At 33.9% G+C, this 22,479-nt stretch overlaps 1 protein-coding gene across 6 annotated transcripts in view; it reads right to left on the bottom strand.

Moving 5' to 3' along the window:
- The window catches only part of LOC106876125 (protein PFC0760c), a 385,512-nt gene that overhangs the window by 212,197 nt on the left and 150,836 nt on the right, over positions 1-22,479 (bottom strand). For all 6 annotated transcript variants that reach the window (XM_052972740.1, XM_052972743.1, XM_052972739.1 and 3 more), the window contains exon 6: positions 10,707-11,151. In XM_052972740.1, coding sequence (XP_052828700.1) covers positions 10,707-11,151 — 445 coding nt within the window. The remainder of the gene's footprint in view (positions 1-10,706; positions 11,152-22,479) is intronic.

The raw sequence follows: 22,479 nt of genomic DNA, 5'->3' as shown, positions 1-22,479 counted from the left end.
ATTTGCTGTTAAGCATTCTAACACTCTGTTGTTAATATTCAATACACTTAGGTATTTAAAAAGTCATGTTTTGTTCATATAAAAGATGAATGTAATCAGAGAATATTTGGGGGATGCAGTTTAAATAATGAGAACATCAGAACTGGTGCTCAGTAGTTTTTTAATAATTAAGTGCATGATATAATCTCATTACCCAAAAATCTAACATATATTTTCAGCTATTCTATTTTTTTAGTGAGTTACAAATAGAGTGGGTTTTGAATACATACGAATGATTAACACCATATATATTTAATAAAGGTCCATATTACATTGAGAATTTCAAATATATAAATAATATATAATATAATATAAAAAACAAACATAAAATTATAAATGTTTCTTACATCTATAATTTAAGCAATAATAAACCCAACAGAAAAAAAAAAAACCAATATGGTGGTTGCTGTATTTCCAGTTTTCCATATTTTGAATCTTCAAACAAATTTAGATTCTATGTTGGTAGCTCTTCATGTTGCTTACAACACAGAACCTAAGATCTTTAGGTTGGGAAGGAAATATTGATGTGAGTGAAATAATTCTTTTATCTTATTTCTTATTTGTTTCAGTCATCAGACTGTAGCCATGCTGGAGCATTGCCTTGAAGAATTTTTACCTGAATGAATCAACTCCAGTACTTATTTTTTTAAAACCAAGTACTTATTCTATCAGCCTATTTTGCCAAACCGCTAAGTTAAAGGAATGTAAATACACCAGTTGTCAAGTGGTGGTGGAGGACAAACACACACATAAACTCTTTCGCTCTCTCTCACACACACACACACATATGATGGGCTTCTTTCAGTTTCTGTCTACCAAATCCACTCAAAAGGCTTTGATCTGCACAGTCAGATCAAACCTAGAACCATGTGGTTGGGAAGCAAGCTTCTTATCACATAGACACCTTCAAATGAAAACTAAAACATCAAATATTAAACAAATTTTCTACTTGTTTTATAGTATAGGTTGATTAATCCAATTGAGAAGACAGGTTAATGTAGGGCTTATGAGGTTTAATGTCTTTTTCAAGGATATTAGCAGTGTAAGAGAAATGCAATGATTGAAACTACATCATAATGTTGGATTATTGGAGGCTTGCCTTCCACTTAACACCACTGGAACATTACCTGGTGCATATTGAACATGCAATCATGCATAGAAATGTTACTTCTGAAATTTTTCTCAATAACTTACAGGTTAATACAAATTTTAACATTGACTTAACTGAATTGTAAGCTGTTTCATCTTTTGTAGTTTTGTCCTTGAATACTTTAAAGCAAAACTTGGGATTCTCTTTATAGTTTATGCATATTCATATTGTATGTTGGCACTCCATCGCTTACGGCGTCGAGGGTTCCCGTTGATCCGATCAACGGAACAGCCTGCTTGTGAAATTAACGTGCAAGTGGCTGAGCACTCCACAGATATGTGTACCCTTAACGTAGTTCTCGGGGATATTCAGCGTGACACAGTGTAACAAGGCTGACCCTTTGAATTACAGGCACAACAGAATCAGGAAGTAAGAGTGAGAGAAAGTTGTGGTGAAAGAATACAGCAGAGTTCACCACAATCCCCTGCCGGAGCCTCGTGGAGCTTTAGGTGTTTTCACTCAATAAACACTCACAAGGCCCAGTCTGGGAATCGAAACCGCGATCCTATGACTGCGAGTCCGCTGCCCTAACCACTGGGCCATTGCACCTTCACAATATAAATTTTAACATTGAGTTAAATGAATTGTAAGCAGTTTCATCTTTTGTAGTATTGTCCTTGAATACTTCAAAGCAAAACTTGGGATTCTCCTATAGTTTCTGCATATTAATGTTAAAGAAGGAACAAACTTCTTGTAGAATTAATCAAGGAATTGAAAAAGAAATTTGGAAGGAAGTTCTAATGAAATAGCAAGAACATAATAAATGTTTAAAAGTGAGCCCTTAGTATTAAAGTTCATAATGATGACTAAGGAAAGGAATAGATAGGAATGTTGCAGGCTATGAAGCATAATAATATTTAAGGAGTGCAGCAGCATTCCAAGTAAGCTGACTCTATGAACCAATATTTAACTACGGCTAAGTATATTGTTTCAACCATGTAAGTTGATGAAATCTAAGCATATTGATGAGGCTATGGTTTAAGATAGCATAGAGTTCATTCCAAGAAGTAGATAAGTTATGTTACTAAGGCAATCTAATCATTGTTGGAATGATAAAATAAGATCCTTCTGATATTAAGAGTGAGTATTAGTGTCTAGAATATGAAGTAATTTGAAGGAATTTAAAGAAGTTGAGAACTTTTCCCTATATGCAAAAAAAAAAAATAGAGTATTTGACATTTGTGTCATTCAGGCTCAGAAAGTACAAAATGTTCAGACACTGAAGAAAAGTGGATAAAAATCGATGCCTTGATTTCATTTTTAAAAAATAGTAGTAAGTAGAGATTTATAATAGTATATTAAGTATTCAATCAGTGCCTCTGATAATTCACTTCGATTTTATTGGGGTTTCTCTGTGTAGACAAGATGATGATGATACACAAAATTCTTTGCACAAAGGAAACAAAAAGTGAATATATATATATATGTCCATGTGTGTGTGTGTGAGAGAAGTGGACTCTCCCATCAACTTTGACAAATGAGCTTTCAGTTATTCAGTCAAATAGATGACCTACCCATCGAATTAGTAAGTGGAGTGGCTGTATTTTCCATTGATATGTGTACTTTTAATGCAATTCCCAAGTAGAATCAATGTAACAACACTAGACTTTTGAATCGTGGGTACAGTCCATCTGAATAGCTTCTACACAGTTTATGTCTACCAAGTTTATTCCCAAGGCTTGATTCCACCCAAGCATTGTAAGTAAAGGCATTTCCTCAAGCTGCTATGAAACAGGATGAAACCTTGAACCTCAATATTGCATTTAGCCTTGCTTGTGTCCTTTATGCATGCATACATACATACATACATCTATACAAACAAACTAGCAAAAAAAAAACAATAAATCGTTGTGTGCAGTGAATAGTGAGAATCAGAGCAATGACATCCATATTCATTCTGGCAGATTCAGACTGTGAATATGCTAATCAATATTGTATTTCATCATTGGAGAAAAACTTCTCCTTTCAGATAAATATATATGTTCATAACATACTTGATTCATTAGCAAAAAGGGACTTTGGGACATCATGTGTTTTGACATCATTCTGTCTCCTCAGCCAAAGCCACCTTAAATTCATTAGTCTGGTGTATAGATGGGAGATTTAAGAGGATGGTAGGGTGTCTTTAGAACAAGACATGAAGGTGAAAGGTTTTGAATAAAGACAGATCTGATGCCATCCCTTGTTAATGAGACTGAATAGAGAATATCACACAAAGTGTGAGAAAAGAAGAGTGAGTGATAGGAAGAGATAAGGTGGCAGATGAAGGAGAGAGGATGAACAAATTTAATTTCAACTCAACTAATCACAAAATTTTTGATCTAATTGAAGACATGCAATTCTTATACTCTCAAGCAAATTGTATGCAGGCACATTGGTTTCCCAGAGAAATATACAATTTTTTTTTTATTAATGTGTATCACATTCTACAAACCAAAATTAGTTTTATCTTTTTATGGTAGCGATACCAGTCTGCACGCAGCATTTCTGTCAAATGTCATTCAAAATGTCAATTAGCAATCATTTTTCTGTTCTTCATCAGCAAATGATGAAAGTATCGATCCATTCTTTCAGAAATTCTTTAGTTACTACCCTGATTTAAGATAGTCAGAAAAAACATTAGTTTCATTGAAAAGATTTACAATATGATAAACCACAGTTATTGAGCCTCCAACATCAGCAGTTGTGGCTAAAAATTTCTATTTCAGCTTATGCAGTTAAGAAATTCTTGATCACATTTTTGTTGATAAACACTTTTATTTCCCAACAACAGATCTTAGAATGAGATAATCAAATAGTTAAGAATAGTTTGTCTTATTTAGAATATAATATCAAATATTAGAATAAAAATATTTTTTTCTAAAATGTGTTTAAATTAAGTGAGATTTGTATTTGAGGTTCAACAAATACAGTTGGTAGTCCTTTACCTGAAATACTTGGGGCCAGACTGGAAGTGTTTTGGATTTCAAAATGATGACATATTTGTTTTTAGTAAATTGGAACAGCTTGGGTCTGGGACCCAAATCTAAACATATGTATTTACATTTCATAATGCAGTTTCAGGCTTGGTTATGTGGTCAAAAAGCTTGCAACGATGTGGTTTTGGATTCAGTCCCACTGCACAGCACTTTGAGCAAGTATCTTCTACTATATCCATGGACTGATCAATGCCTTATGAGTGAACTTGGTAGATGGAAACTATGTGGAAGCTTGTTGTATATCTGTGTGTGTGTATGCACATGTGCATGCATGTGTAAGTGTGTGTGTGTGTGTTCCTGTTTGACAACCAGTGTTGATTTGTTTATGTTCCTATAACTCAGTGGCCAGGTGAAAGAGATCTGATAGAATAAAAACCAAACCTAAAAAAAAGTACTGAACTTTATTTGTTCATCTAAGCCCTTCAAGGCAGTGCTCCAGCATGGCTGCAGTCCAATGATTGAAAACAAGTAAAAGATACAAGATATACTGTGAGGAGTAGTTTTATAAAAAAATTTCTGACAGTTCAATTTCACATGACATTGATTTTCACCAAAATAATTCTTATTACAATTTTTACTATCAACTTGTCAACAACAATAGAACAATTTTTAAAAACCTTTCCAATTACCTTCAAGAATTTCCCAATTGTGGAACTTCTAATATGCAAAAAAAAATACCTGATTTTGGTTATACCCTTTTGATAACAACCTGCCTGAGACTGACCCTGATTCTATGATAAAAAAAATTATCATCATCATCATCAACAACATTTAACATCCTTTTTCCATGCTGGAATGGATTGAACAGCTTGACAGGGACTGACAGGGTGAGGGGCTGCACCCGGTTCCATAGTCTGTTTTGGCTTGGTTTCTACAGCTGGATGCCCCTTCTAACACCAACCACTTTACAGAGTGTACTTGGTGCTTTTTACATGGCACCAGCACCCACACCAATGCTTTTTGTGTGGCACCTTGATTTTAGGATCTTAATTCTGTTGTGGTGGGCAGGTCTTCTTGAGTACAACAATGCACCACATATCTTGGTACTCTGTCATTATGAAATTTATATTTTAAAATAATCTAAGTTAAAAACTTTCCATTAAAATTTTGTGCTAATTTATGAACCAAACACCAGCTTAATAGTGACAAAGTTATTTTACGAAATTCTCCATTATCTAAAAAATTAATTGAAATAAAGGCAGTGTATTTCAACAGAGAAATGACAATGAAAGGGTTAAGAAAATGGATTATATACTCTGCTTTCAATGACTGCATAATGCTAATTAAAATTTTTGTGAGTTTAAACTTAACACTGTTTGAAAAAATAAAAAATTCTCATTTTGTCTATATGTAGTTTTGAATCATCAGTAATTAAATAAACGGAAATAATTGAAGTTTACTCATTGAAATTTACTCATTGAAATTTATTCATTGAAGTATACCCTCATTTTTAAACTAAGTAAAGTCACTGTGCATGCATGTATGCTACTATATGTATGTGTACATATAAGATTTTTGTCATTAGAAAACCTTGGAATATTGTAGTTAACACTGTTGTTGTTATGTAGTAGAAAGACTATCAAAATATTTGCTAAGTGGAATAAATTATATCTAAGTGTCCTTTGATATTTGAGGTAATAGAAGAGAGAGAAAATATATTAACAAGATTGAAAAGACTTAAAAAAAAAAAAAAAAAAGAAATGTAAACACTTAACTCAGCAGAGTAAAGAAATGAGTCATTCCCTGAGATAAAGCATTTGGATTTGTGTGTGTGTGTGTGTGTGTGTGTGTGTGTGTGTGTGTAATTATGTCATAGAAGAAAGCTGAGAGAAAAGTAATAACATGCACACTCGTATATACAACACATAACCACCACCTGTCTATTTGTTTGTCTGCATGCATGTATGTACCTAAGTACATATGTAGGCATCTAAGAGGCATCCATCAGCATTGCAGACTGAGCACACCTGTGGAAGAGGATGAAGGGCAAGTGCTGGAATCATTAGGAAGTCTAATCTTAAACCTGCAGCCTTGACTGTAGATATCACACACACATTTACGTTCTGGTGGAGCCCTCAACCCCACATGGAGTTGTAGGATTACAGCCAAGACACAGCATATCTTGGGTATTTTTGAAGCTGATAAAGCTCATCCCACTTTTTATCTGAGCACAAGCAATTTGAGAGAGAGAGAGAGAGAGAGAGAAAGACAGACAGAGAGAGAGAGACAGAGAGAGAGAGAGACAGAGAGAGAGACAGAGAGAGAGAGAGAGACAGAGAGAGAGAGACAGAGAGAGAGAGAGAGACAGAGAGAGAGAGAGAGAGAGAGAGAGAGAGACAGACAGACAGACAGAGAAAGAATAATCCTCCCTCTATATTTAATATACTCTTTATTTATTGACACTTCCAAAGGAGTAAAGACAAACTTGACCTCAGCATAGAGAACAGGAATAAATACCACAAAGCATCCTATCCAATACTCTAATGACTCTGTCAATCAATCACCTTTATATAATTACATACACATACATTATATATATATGTGTGGGTGTATGTGCATATCTCCATTCTAATGACTTGCCAACAACTGCCCAAAGGACAGGATGTCTGCTACAAAGTTCTTTTTCAATCTAAAATATACTCTCCTTCATTTTCTACAATCGCTTCCATCTATTTAGTAGACTTGCAAGGTCCCTCTTCCAAAATTCACCTGTCCAGGACGAAAAATACTCCTCTAGTACTGTTCTGACCTTGTCTACAGAATTCATATTTTTTATATCCAAAAACACACACTACGCTCTCGGAGTGGTTGGTGTTATGAAGGGCATCCAGCCATAGAAACCTTGCCAAATCAGGTCAGAATCTGGTGCAACCCCCAGATTACCAGTTTTCAGTCAAACTGTCCAACCCATGCCAGTATGGAAAGCGGACATACAATAATGATGATGATGATGGTGTCATGCAAAAAGCATTCATGTCAGTGCCATGTTAAAAGCACCCAGCACACTCTGTAAAGCAGTTGGCATTAGGAAGAGCATCCAGCCACAAAATCCAAGCCAATTCAAACTAGAACCTGGTACAGCTCTCCAGCTTGCTACCTCTGGTCAAACTGTCCAACCTATGCTAGCATGGAAAACAAATGTTAAAAGATAATGATGATGATTACATATATATATATATATACATGCAATTGACATTGTGACATTACTTACACTTTGCATGCTTATATGTGATCAGAATTATTCTACCTCTTGACAAAAACAAACTTGCATCTTATACAAGCTAACAGTATCCTCTATTGACTTAGCTAAAGAACTTATTCGCTACGCCCTTGACTTGGCTGATCAACTGATCCCTCAGTAACTGCCCATTTCCAGTGCATTGGCTGTGTTGCCCCTTGTTGCAAGTGATGACCCCTTAGGATCATTTCTACAAAGGATCACATAATCACGTGGCAGCTCTACAGGTGATGGAGAATCTGGCGATATCAGCCCCTTGAAAACATTATCATAATTAGCAGACATACTTGGAGAAAATATTTAAGAGTTATTTGTTCAAATGATGCTAGGTGAGCTTTTTAATCAATATATTTAGTCCAGGCTGTATTTCTGCCAGCACAAATGAGATGAGGAAAATTTTGATAGGTTATACTTGTAATGAACCAGATATCCAGTCTTGTATCTTTATCTCATCTGTTTCAATCATTAGACTACAATCATGCTGGGGCACCACCTTGAAGAACTTTTAGTCAAATGAGTTGACCTCAGTACTTATTTTGCTTTTGAGCCTGATACTTATTCTATTGGTCTCTTTTTGCCAAACTGCTAAGTTACAGGGATGTAAACAAACCAATACCGGTTGTCAATTAGTGGTGGTGGGACACACACACACACACACACACATACAGTTTCTGTCTTGGTTGGCCTGAGGCTATAGTAGAAGACACTAGCCCAAGGTGCTACACAGTGGGACTGAACCTGCAACCATGTGGCTGGGAAGCAAGCTTCTTACCACACAGCCATGCCTGTACCTATAAAACTGCTTTATTCTAAAAATGGTTTACTGTTCTTTTCTTAATTTATCAACTAATTTCTCATATACCAGAATAAACTCAGGGTAAGATATAATACAGTTTCAATTACAGTTGAAACCATTTCACTAGTGCAGTTAATGTACTTGGAAAAAGCACAAAAGTCACATGACAGATTTTCCATTCCTCTAATTTTGACATAATTAATATTTATTCATAACAAAACAAGGGAATGAGCTTGAAAATCATCAGGAAATGTAGATGTTCTTATGAAACCACATAACTAAAACCAAAGTTTTCCTCTCAATTCCTTATTCACAATTTAAATGAAAAACTTTTTAAATGTTCATTTGCTTCATTTTAAAATCTGTTGTAATTTGTAGCAGTTTCTTCTATCAAAGTGGGGAACACTGGATCTCAAAGACATTATTGCTTCCATGTCTAACACAGGATTACATACAATTCAGGATATATGGTGAAATCGAAGGTCTTTTCAACCCAAGCTATCATGGAAACAAAAATACACTAAAGAAACAATGGTTGTTTAACAACTTCAGACCAGTCCTGATCAAGCAGATGTTCTAGTGGTAATCTCTGCTCAGCTACCTTATCTATTACTCCTTTATTTTTTTTTAATTTAAAATGATAATTTTGATTTAAGAGAGAGATTTAGTTATCACTAGCAGTTCAAGTGACTGTAGAGACTACTTGTTGGCTCACAGTAATGATGGTGATAACGATAAGGGTTATAAATACTAAACATGTCAGTGAAGTAAACACTAAAAGCAATAGTGGGAGGTGTTTTTGGTGGTGGTGGTGGTGGTGGGACAAAGGAAGTAATGGTAGAACATTGTGTTGAAAAAGTAGCTTGTTCATATGGTTCTATCCTCCAACTAATTGCAGCAGATGTAGAGATAACTCTCTCCCTCTCACACCATACACACACACACTACCATGATTGCATAACTTAGTGAAGCAGGAAATAACTAATATACTAGTACTACGAAATTATTTTTGCATATCTAGTTTGAATCTTTGAAATACTGTACTGAAATCCACCACTGTTAAATAAAACAAATAAAAGTAATAGGCTCAAATCAACAGTTTGATATTCCTACTTATTGTCTATGCAAACAATTTTTTTTTTTATAAACAGATTCATTTTCTATTCTATGGGGGAAGGAGAGATTTGATACAAATGCAAGTGAACCATAAACTATACATCAATTCAAATCTTAAGTTTGATTGTGCTTTTCATTCATGTGTATGAATGAAATAGAAATCAATAATATATTAGACTGAAGTTAGTTGTCTATATCTCCTTAAAAAACAAAAAAAAAATGACTGTATCACATCAAACAATATATATTTAGAAGGTTATGGCCAGTCAGAGAGCGATCACTGGTTTTGCACCAATAAAGCTCTTAGCTATATAGTTGCCTATACAGTTAAGAGCTTTATCAGTGTGAAACCAATGGTCACTTTCTGACCAACCATAAAAAAAAAAACTTTCTAAATATTTCTACTTTAATGTTTTAGAGTGTGCTTCTTTTTCAGATATATGAACCACCGACTGATATAATAATATATGCATAGATATATAATATATGTTAAATATACACACAGATACACACATATTTCAACTTTACTCTGTGAGAGTGTGAATGTTGGTTGTTAGTTGGTGAAAGTGAGAAAAGGATCTGGGGCTTTGGAATAGAATATTACTGAAAAGCTATAAAGAACATCAAACTAGTGAGTGTACTAGTAAAGAAATACTTGAGAAGACTTGTAAGCCATGAAACTCTTCTGTCAGTTTGAAAAGGCTATAAATGAAATGGTTTGGTCATATAAAACAACACCATGAAACCCTACCTTTAATAAACAGACATGCATGGACAAATACTGATAAAATAGGAATAAGAAGAGCACAAGGGTGGAGATGAGCAATATTATAGAATGAATAAGGAGAAAGATGGTGGAAAACTTGAGGTGTAGAAGGTAAGCCTCCCAAGACTTGATTTTGACTGATTAATTAATTATATTATGGCAGTGTGTTAATTGTCAGTGTGCATTTCACAAGTTACTGTCTTCATTCTCCCTCGTTTTTAATTTGTCCTCATCTTACTTTCAGTAAAGTCGTTCTAGGTATTCAAAACAAATGAAAATATTTCTTCCACTAATTAATGCAAATTTGGAGGTATTTTATAGACTACCAAACATACACTATGAAATAAATAAAAATTAATGCAAAATCTATCTTGTATATATATTTGGCAAGCAAAGCTAAACCTGAAATTGTGTGTTGGAAAAAATATTGCAGAGATCAGTGAAAAGATCACAGTCTTTGAAACAAGATTATAGTATACAATATGAAAAAAAAAAACAAAACAAAAAAATATATCATTATCACCAATCATATATAATATATAATTAGCATAAAGGATGCTACAATCATAAGCAAAAAGAGTTGATAAAACAAAAGACAGAAATAAAAGCAAAATCTCTTTTACCTTCTGAAGCGGGTACAAATCCTTCATTTGCAATATCTTGAGAATCTGTTTCATCAGCAACGAAATCTGGAGCCATCTCTGGGTAAGAATCCGAAGAAAGGCTTGTCTCTAATTGAGGAATGCAGTTGAATGGAGAAGAAGAAGAAGAAGGATCAACCTTGATCTTGTCATCACATGTCAAGTCCTGTCTGTTGATCTGAGGAGGCACTTGAACCACAGGGATTTTATCTTTGCCCTTCCGGACAAGTTTTGAAAGACTCTTTTTATTTGGTTTCTCCTTGAGAGGTGAATGCTCTTCATTTGGTGAGCTTTGCTCGGGGTAAGAAGAGACCATGTCCACAGGGCTGTTGATATGCTGATCTACTCCAATGTTACTGGGTATCTCTGCTGTTGATGGAGATGATTTCTTTTCTGATATCATTATCTTTATGTCATCATCACCATCCTGGATAACAAAAGAAAAATAAGTAATAAATATTTTGCTTTAAAAAAAAAAAGACAAAAGTGCTTTTCGTAAAAGAGGGAGGTAACAAAACTTGGTGTGTTTTGGATACTTATGTTAAAGACTTATTTTCATTGGTTGTGAAGCAAAAATCCATCTTAGTAGTAATTGAATTTGGAAATGTGAGGCATCTTCCTTATTGTTTTAAGGTAACACTCTTAATAGGAACAGCAGCTCCTATTAAGTTACCAAGTAGCTGCTAGGTAACCCATATATTATTAGTATACAGCAAAATTTGACTCAGTGTGTTGTACCTAAAGTGTCTCTAATAACTGAGCCTATCCTTCTCCATGCTGAAGTCATCCGTCTTTAAGCTAAACCTTTAGGAAATACACTAAGCTAATGAAACTAGTTAATTCTACTGGGCTTTCACAACTAACAGTAGTGAACAATTCCTTTTGAATGAAGAACTGAGGATCAAGTATTTTTTAGCAGAGAAACAGTGTACTTTTGAGGATGAGATAAGAACTACTGAACCAAGAAGATGGAGAAGATAAGTACTGTTGTGTACAATTAATGTAGAGTTTGAAAATTTGGGAGTTAATGTATTGCAAATACAGTAGTTTTTAGAATTAAAACTTTGTATTTGATGCTTATTGTGGGACTTTAAGGTGAAAAATAGAACACTGAGACTGATTTAATGTGAGGGCTTCAAGTATAATTAGCAAATTTTGGACATTGATGTAAATTATAGAAATTATAGAAGAGGCAGACAAAAGAAAAAAAAAAGAGAGACTATGAGATCATGATGGGCAAAAAAATTGAGCATTACTGTCAAAAAAGCAGAGCTTTTTTATACACACAAACACACATATTACACTTGTTATAACAATCACTAAATCAGTAGTCTGTGTTTGTGAGCCATGGAAGCAAATATGAACAGCCGGGAAAACAAGAGACTGCTGGCTGTTTTCAATTTTTGAAGTGAGAACATAAAATAGTAGTACCTTTGTTAATGAACTGTGATTTCATACATCAGACGAATGTATTAGGGTGCCCCCACCCACCCTGGCCTGAAAATTTAACTCTCATTCCACAAAAAGGCATGATCATTTGGCAGTTAGAAATAGTAGTCAAGTCTCTCTCAAATCACATTTTACTAACTTTAAGAACAAACCAAAATAGGATACTGGATGGCCAGAATTATTTGCTTAACTAGGATTACCAGAGGTTAAACAATAAGAGTAAGAAATAAGAAACAGAAGACATCTTTAGTATATGAAAAATTTCTACTGAAGTTAACCACTGATTAATATTCATATATATATAACAGCTAATTATGAGAGCCTCTAAATGGTTGCTCATCTTGCTAGAAATAGAAACTGAGATATTAGGGTTTTGGGAATTATAGAATTACACACAGGAGAGTTTCGTATGTTTGTAATGAGAAGTTCTCTTTTGCTTATATTGGCTATAAAAGCAGCAATGATTTTTTGGTGCAACTATAACTACTCTTAATGATATTTCTATTAAATATCTTGTATATCTGTAATGTTCTTATTTAAGAGTTTGTTATAGGAACTATTTACTGCTGTAAAAAGGTTTTTTGTTTTATCTGATAGCAAGAAGTTTTGTTTCTTATTGTTTTGTATTGATGTATTTATGGAATATATTTTGGATATCATAACTAAGGAGTCAGATTTTAATGGTTCTAATATCCTTAAATCCTTGACAGTTGCATGTCTTTCTATTAAAGTAACATTACTATTCATGATCTGAGGGTCATAGATGAAAAATTTCTAGCACATGCATTTAACTAAATCTACCTTATTCAGTAACTCTTTCATATAATGTTTATTTAGATGGAGTTGTGATATTCTTTGTAGAGTAAGTTGTATGGTAGATGTAAATTTAAGCAACAATATTTCAGCTGTATTTATTTTTATCAGAAATACAGAAAAGCGGAACAAAACAATCCAATTACATCTAGTTTTTGAAAGAATACATCAGTAAATATATATCGAAACACTGGCAGATTATGTCCCTAACTGAGTGAATGGATTAATACTAAACTATTTATTAGGAGCAATCACACTATCTCTTTTTTTGTCTTTATCCTACTATATCATATAACAGTACACTTACTGATAACTTCATAATTTCACTATCATATAGTAGTTTATTTAGTGGAGGCATATGGCCTAGTGGAAGGATCGCAGGTTCGAATCTCAGACCGGGCAATGTGTGCGTTTATGAGTGAAACACAGCTCCGGAAGAAGGTAATGGCGAACTTCTACTTACTCTTTTGCCACAACTTTCTCTCACCCTTTCTTCCTGCATCTAGCAGCTCACCTGCAACAGACCAGTATCCCGTCCAGGTGGGGAACTTATATGCCAATAAAACCCAGGAAACTGGCCTTTATGAGCCAGGCATAACTTGAGAAGGAACAAACAACAAGAATAGTAGTTTATTTAACCCTTCCTCCTTACTCATCATAAACCTGCACCCACTTCATTTTTAGTTAACCCAAGGGAAATAACTCACCCTGAATAAAATATGTAATGAGTTACACCCATTATCATATTTCAAACTCATAATACAATACTGGAAACAACAACAAAAAAATTACAATTCATGGAGGCTGAGTTATTGATTAAACAGCTTCCCAGGATATGAAACTATAATTCATGATGAATTATCACCAATGAATTATATCGTTTAATATATTTCACTGTATGTATTGAATGCTCTGACTTTATTCATGTAAAAATCTATAGAAGTGGCACAACGTAAACAGCACATGGTATTCCATTCCACATTTTACTGTTCCAACAAACCATCACTTATTGTAACGATTTACTAAATTTGTGTGAAGTCAAAGAATTCTAAGAGATACAGAAGGTATGAGAAGTTATGATGATTACGCTTTCCTTGAGGACATTAGTAATATAACTGAAACGGTTTAAAGCAGTGGTTCTCAACTGTTTTTTTACCTATGGACCCCTTTGATTACTATTTTATTCAGGTGGATCCCCATAATTATTTGATGTTTAAAAACTAGTTTTATTGATACTTCTTCCAAAATTCCAATTTTGTTCTTCACACATGTACTTGTATAGGTTTGCAATAGCACTCTGGGAGAACATGTCACAGTGGTTAGAAACACACTGAACTATCTTTTATCTTTTACTTGTTTCAGTCATTTGATTACAGCCATGTTGGGACACTGCTATGAAGGGTTTTAGTCAAACAAACGACCTCAGGACTTTATCCTATTGCTCTCTTTTTGCCAAACTACTAAGTTATGGGGATGTAAACACACCAACACCAGTTGTCAAGTAGTGGTAGGGGACAAACAGAAACATAAAGACAAAGACACACACACACATATATATATATATATATATATATATATATATATATATATATATATATATATATATACGATGGGCTTCTTTCAGTTGCCATCTACCAAATTCACTTACAAGGCTTTAGCCAGCCCAAGGCTATAGTAGAAAACATTTGTCCAAGGTGCCATGCAGTGGAACTGAACCTGGAACTATGTGATTGGGAAGAAACCTAGTTGCTTCTTGCAATAAATACATTGGAAACAAAATTTTTTCATTAACCCCTAAAATACTATCATGGACCTCCGATTTACTGTTTTGCTTGTGTGGACCCCCAGCAGTCACATGGAACCTGGTTGAGAACCACTGATTTAAAGAATACACAGAGTATTCAAATTTCCAACAACAGACAACAAACATCATTCACCCCATAGAAACAGACATAAAAGAAACAGACAATTTAATGGATGTCATGTACTGCCTGTTAGAAACTTGCTTCTAAACCAGTGGTCTGTCAGATCCCTTCAACCTCTAGACCAGTGTTGCCCAGCTTACTTTCCTTCAGGCCCCACAATAACTTTCCAGAAAGATGTATGCCCCAATGGTGGTTGGAAAAAAGTATAGGTGTAGTATGTTTGCTGTGAAAACAAAATTTTCACAATTCCATGTCATACTATAAAAAAAAAAGAAAACAAAAAAACTTTGGATCTCATGTCCCACCAGTGGAACATATGCCCCATGTTGGGAATCACTGTTCTAGACCATAATGTAACCTTTCTATGCCACTTTTACAAAATGAAGCTAAATAACCTAAATCAAAAGAGGCAGACATAAGTTGTTGCAATGCTACTTGATGTATTTATAATTAGTCAATATTTTCTACAAAACAAAATTAAAAAAAAACAAATATTTTTTTATGGTTCTCAAGACCTCCATAACGAACCTAAATCACTCACCACACCAAAGACGTGTGTATACTTCTGCACATATAAGCACTATGTTAATTAGCAATCTATTTCCTCAGGCCCTAAGTGCAAAATTTTAGACCAAAGCAAGATCATAATTTTCCACCCAACTTTTCATGTTACTTTTAATCTATATTATGGAGGAAGGTACAAACTAGCACAGTTTAAACACTTAATTGTTTTCACTGTATTTTTAATATTATTTCAGCGTCATTTTGACTTCACATGGCCCAATTTTTTACATTCGCTTAAATACTTCTTCAACCAATTCCATAACTTAACTTGTTCATGTGTTTCAGCCTTCACCATTCTTCTACAGAATGGCATTATCTGTATCATATATTCTTTCCACTCACACTCCCCACATCTCAAAGGCTAAGAGTAATTTTTTCCACTAGTTTTTAGCTACATCTACATTCTGAGTCCAAATTCTGTTGGGGCTAGCTTTGCATTCCACTGTCTAGGTAGGGGGGCTCTGAAAGGGGTTTCAGGGAGTAGCGTCCCTGCCTTCCTGAGCTAGTTTTCCATCACATTTCTTAAAAATCGTGGTAGAAGCCTTGGTCTCGGGACCACTCATGTCTAGAAACTGAGGTTGGGGGTAAGCAAGGGCATGCTCCCCATAGAAAATACTGCTCCAAAAAAAGCCTAATGATAGCAAAGGAGAATGGGCACCAGCCAGCCTAAAGGTTGGGGTGGGCTGCACCTGCCTACCTCTGTTGCTATGGCATTGAGGTAGATCCAGCCACTCCAGTTAACAGGGACAAAATCCAGATTTAAAACACTGGATGATGATGATGATAGTGTCAATCCGAAGGCCATTAACTACCAGTTCTTTACATGCATTGATTCTACTCCTTCCTTTTAAAATTGTAGTCTTGTTTTTATGTAAGAAACTATCACCATTTCTATTATTGCCAGTTTCCCATAAATCTGTTACCTTGTGCCAAAGTTAGAAATCATTTGCAGATTATTACTATTATTAGCAGAGTAGTCTTGATATAAATGATAATGTCTCCATCTACATTGCTTTCAATCATAAGATTTGATGTCTTACATTTGTAAATTAAAACTGAACTGCAATAAATTTTACTTTCCGTCACTCAGCATGAATAAAATAAATTGCAATAATGAATGGAACTGAATTCCATTGTTAAACTAAATTGACTTCAGTTCTTTCTTATACCTACTGCTAAATTAATTCCTCAGTAAAATTTACTACCAACTATGTTCCAATCTATTAACTAAGCATTCAATTGTTGTAGGGATGGTGCTGATCTTAGTCATCACAACCCTTGTATGCTTGGCTGTCAGATGATTGAGATACGTGAGGTTTAGTGACTTCCTTAGCATGGTGCTATAAATGATATATGAACTCACCCACTCAGCAAGAACAATGGTAATTTATTTTGCCATAGCTGTTTAGCCCGATAGTTTTAGAGCAGACCTATGGTCAAAGAGGTTTTAGCCTGTGACCATTTGTCTTTTACTTTTCAGGCACTATGTACACAGTCCAAAATAATTTTAGATATCGTTTTTAAAATAGAAGGGTATAATTGAAGTGAAATTTGGTTGCTATTTCTAGCAGCTCAAGCAGCCACATATAGACTTCCTTGTCGGTTTGTAATCATTTACATATTTGGCTAAGTGGTTTTTCAGTCTATCAAACTAGGTAATAAACATATACCACAGAGCTGTTACAAAGCCAAACAGTATTGATTTCCCCCAAAGTATAAAACTAAAATTTATAGTAGAGAACATCCATGCCTTTCATGAAACATTAATGATGTTGATGAAATGAAACAAAGTCAGTTGAAGAGTATGCAGTCTTAGCTTGCCAGGAATTTACAATAGCATTAAAAAAACAAAACAAAACAAAACAAAACAGCAAAAATGTTATCTAATCATGAATAAATGTATTAGTTGTATGTGTAAATGTGCATTGTGTGTGTGAGTGTGTGATTTATTTGAGAAAAGCTACAATTATGACATTTTCAGAATTTCACATGCAAGTCAATAACAAGAATTTAAGAGGGTTCTGAAGAAGATGTCTCAGATTACCTGTAAGATTATATCAATAGGGGCTTTTGTATCATTGCAGAAAATTCTAATGGAGCATGTACTTTACACAAGGAACTAACAATACATTTATCTAATACAATACACATTCTAAACAACACAGGATTTTTTTGAATAGACACAAGGTATATTTTCTAAAAGAGAGAGTGACATAGCCTATTTGGTCTATCCCATCTCCATTGATTTTGAATTCAGAACAATAAGATACATATAGAAAAACATGTAGACTGGCATTCTACTGTATTACTTGATATTTGCACCTTAGTGGTTTCTGTTTTTGAACAGCCTAGTTTTCACCAAAATAATTATGCTTTTTCTTCTTTGACTTAAGCTTTTACAATCGCTACATATAATCAAAACATGATGTTTCTTAAACAATTTTATAATGACAAATGCTAAAGATGAAACCACTTATTCTGCCTCACCCACCAATGAAAAAAAAAGAAAACTAAAACTTTCTTGAAAAACATGGGTTAATTTCACAATGAATAAAGAGCAGTGATGACTTGGAACCAAAAATAAAAAAGGATTCTTCACCAAACTTCTGAATCTCCATAAATTCAGCAAGACTGTCCTCAGTAAGATCATGACTGGTTCCTTTCATAGGTTTTAAATTTCTTTAAAAGTAATTCACTATTTTATTTGTTTCAATCTTTCTTAACACTTATGTCTTTTCTTTTAAAAAAAGGGGGAAGTTGATAAGTACTTTGATCTTTAACATTTGTGAACTTAAAATTTTGCACCTTCTTTATACATTTTAGATTATTGTAGTTACTGCAGGTCAGAGCAAATTGAAAGGAAGTGTAGAAGTGAATTTGTTAGGTGTAAAATGAAAAGTGAAACTGTTTGGTGAGATAAGGTCCAGACAAGCACCTGGAGTATAACTTACCAAAAACTGCAAAATAATCTTTCAGACGTTGTTTATAGATCAAAAACTTTTCATATAAATTGTTTAATTTTGATAGTTTCAATTACATTTAGTTCCACACATACTGAATTATTATCCTCAATTATATAAACATAACATGTACACTTAATTATATAGTAGTGAACTGTGTGATGTTATATTAACATTCATACATATTCACAATACAGCTCTTACTACATATGATATTTTACACATGCTGTTGTCAACAGAGTTAGGATCATTCTACGTGGGTTGTCAACTAAATCAACAGTTGACATGTGTTGCTACATGAAGAACATGAATTCACCTTGATTCAGTTAGCCTTCACTTGAAGGCAACTTAATAGTTAAATCATTACAATGCCCTTACACACACACACACTATAATATACAAACTTACTTGTATATAAACACACACTTGTATATGAACACTGACTTTTACACACTCATCTTTACATTTACATACATATGTACACATGTATGGATACACACATACTCAGTTATAACACACATGTATATATACTCAATGAACTCTCCAGATAGAAAATTGCACTGTTATTCAAGAACATTGTACGTCTTTCAGATAACAGCGCTGGATTCAACGGAATTGATAACATTTCCTTACACTTAAATAGATACTCTTTTACATCTATCGTTATTCTGCTGCTCGCTTGTCAAAGATAACTTGAAGCTAGCAGGAAAATACATCCCCACTGATTCAAATTGTTTCGTATATTCTACTTTAGTTGAATTTATATTTTCCACAATGTAAACAGTGAAGAAAAAGTAATCAACTGCGGAGTAGTTCTACAGTTATTGAAATAAACGAAACAGAAACAATACAAGGAGACTAAATATACACCGAAAGATCAAGAAATATGATTGTTCTATATTTCAAAAACAAAAGTTTAAAGCGTCAACCAATGAAAGTATACTCATCAGTGTCGTTGAGCCCAAATCTAAGTTGGTCAAGTTTATAAAATGATTTCCAACTGTGAGTCCTGATTTATTATCATTTTCTGTAAATAATCTGAACTTCTTAACCTAATGCATATTAGGATGTCACAGGAATTCATTCAACGCAAAAAAAAAAAAAAAAAATTCCAATAAATCCGAGAAGGGGACCCCCTTCGCCCCCACTTTTTCCGAACCAAAATAAGGGATTTGCAGCATATTAGGAGGTCAGGATACTTGATTCCATGCAAAAAATCCGAGTTGTTTTTTTTTTTTTTTTTTTCTTAGTAAAAATCGTGCGGGTGTCTGAAAATTTACTGTGAGAGAGAGAGAAGTGTTGTTAATTCAAGCAGCTAAATTACAAAATAAGTAATATTTATGAACTTCGCATAATTCCAGATTGAAAACTTTGGACTTGTTAGAAATAACTATATCAATGATCATTTTAACATAGGCACACACTAAACACATTTCATTTCAATTTCAGTAGTATTATAAGACAGACAGACAAAAAAAAAACAAAAAAAAACCTGGAAACTGCTAATTTTGACACATATCAACATCAAGTAATTTGGTGTCACAGACATTATTTAAAGTATTCGAAAAGGAAGGAAGGGAAATGAGACTTAGAAGAAGAAAAAAATTCACAACAGAATCCTGACATAATCACAGAATCTGACTGGAGTTTTAGAAGTAAAGCGCGATTGTTGTGCAAATGTGTCAAATTATGATTCCGAGGGTACTTGGATGAAACTAGTTGTCTACATTTTAAATCCGTAAAAAAGGATTGTGTGACAAACGGAGTTCTGGGGTTAAGGGCGAAGCTTTTAGAAAGAAGGCACATATCTGTGTGTGTTTATATATGTATATCTTTTCTGTTACAATTTCATTCATATCTATATATTATAGGAATCAATTCCAGAACTTGACTGGTATTACATTTTAATGACTCCAGAAAGTTGAGACTTAACCTCAGAAGATAAAAGACAGTGTCTAAAAAAACAACAGATATTTTGTCCGCAAGTCTAAATATTATGCCAATTCATTCTTCCTAAGGACTTCTAAAAACATTTCCCTCTTCACAGAAGTTAGTGGCATAGGCGAGCGTAAAAGCGTTAAATAAAATTACATCAATCAAAAGAGTATTATCTCATCACGAATTTTCATGAAACAACAAATGTCATCGTGCATGCGACTACACACATTCATACTGGACAACTGACAGTGAGAAATAGTTTTTCAACATCCTACCTCAATAACTTTTCGCATGAAATATCAACATTAGATGGTTGGTAGAACAACACAAAAAAAAAAACTTTGAGGATGAAATACTAAGTTAATAGAACGTAGATGATTTAACACCAAGAAACGCACGAGTGAGTATTTCCATGTATTAGGGTGACGTAGTCTGGATGGTAAGTGTAAATGGAAGTCTGATTCAGAAAACTTTCTTCATCCTCCCACAAAGTTTTTGAGCTGACTCAGACGAAGGGAAGTAACTCTATTCGCCAATCTCACTTCATCTCTAAACCCCCAACTCCATCAAAGTTTTGACATATTTTCTTCTTTATCTCTCACTCGCATTTTCTGATAACAATTATAGTAGAATGTTGGTAAGGGAAGCATTTGAATTCTGCATGAAACAATGTCAGTGGCTGCATATTTATTTTTTAATTTTATTCTGAAGAAAAATGAAGAGATGCTGATGCCAGCTTTATCTTTCGTCCTTTATGAAGATTAAGCTAGCCTCAATTAGATAGATAGATAGATAGACAAACAGATAGATAGGTATGTATGTATATCTCTTTTATTTTTTTAATTATTATAAATCTACCACTGAGGAGGGAGCCAGTTTCCAACAAAGATACAAGGCTCCATCCTTGAGATGTAGTTAACAGACAAATTGTATGTATGTATGCATGTTAGGTGGGTGGGTCCGCGTACACGCGCACAAACAGCTGTTCTTTGAGGTACGTAGTATTAAAAGTATGACATTAATATAATTTAGAAGTTGTGAAACATTAAAAAATCTTTTGTTTATTTTCGTGAATGTGTCTGAATATTTCCCCAATTCAACTAACCTTAATCACATGTTTGGTTGATCAAGACTAACTGGCTAGAAATAGCAATAAAATTTACTTCAAACCACATCTTATCGCTAAAAATTAAGAAAAAAAGAAGGACGCATTGAATGATGTGGTCCTAGATACACTGTCCCTAAAACCAAAGTAGAGTGGTCATAATTGGAATCATTTCAACAAATGTCTGCTCAATTGATTCTAAACAATGTCTCCGTCATCACCACACGCAACTGTACCACTTCCACCATCACCTCTACGACTTGTCGATTAGTGTCACCAATCTACGAAATTATTATGGTTATTATTTGAAAGATTGTCTAGTTAATTATTGACATTTTTTTCTTTTGCGTGTGCCTGTCAATTGTTTTCTTTTTCTCCTATATTTATATTAACTTATCAACTAATTACATTCGATACTATAAATTTATATAGAAGAGTTTTATCCAACTCGAACTATAAAGGTGATGGTTCGTACTGAGGGAGGAAAACAACAGTTCATATCGAAACATCTTATTCTTTAATTTAAAAATCCAAATGTATATTTGTTTAATGTTACCACTCAGTCATGAACACACACACAAATAGAGAGGGAGAAAGCAATGGACATGAATGTACAGACTGTCATATATTTTTCATACGATTGACGATATTTTAAATTAGATAATCTTACATTATTTACATTATCTACATTTGACGGATATTCGTTCTCATCTTGTTTGTTGTTAACACAACGTTTCGGCTGATATACCCTCCAGCCTTCGTCAGGTGTCTTGGGGAAATTTCGAACCTGGGTTCTCATTCCTATCGATGTTACTATTATTATTATTATTATTATTATTATTATATTATTATTATTATTAATCGAACTCGGAACCTTGGGGTTAGTAGCCCGCGCTCTTAACCACTACGCCATATGCCCGTGGGCAATTATGGGGTGAATTTTAAGGCTTATAAATCTATTATTTTTCTATCTTTCCTCAATACCGGTTCCCATATGCTAT

Source organism: Octopus bimaculoides, chromosome 14, assembly GCF_001194135.2.
Source record: "Octopus bimaculoides isolate UCB-OBI-ISO-001 chromosome 14, ASM119413v2, whole genome shotgun sequence".
Classification (NCBI taxonomy): domain Eukaryota; kingdom Metazoa; phylum Mollusca; class Cephalopoda; order Octopoda; family Octopodidae; genus Octopus; species Octopus bimaculoides.
This window is presented reverse-complemented; position numbering and strand designations above follow the sequence as displayed.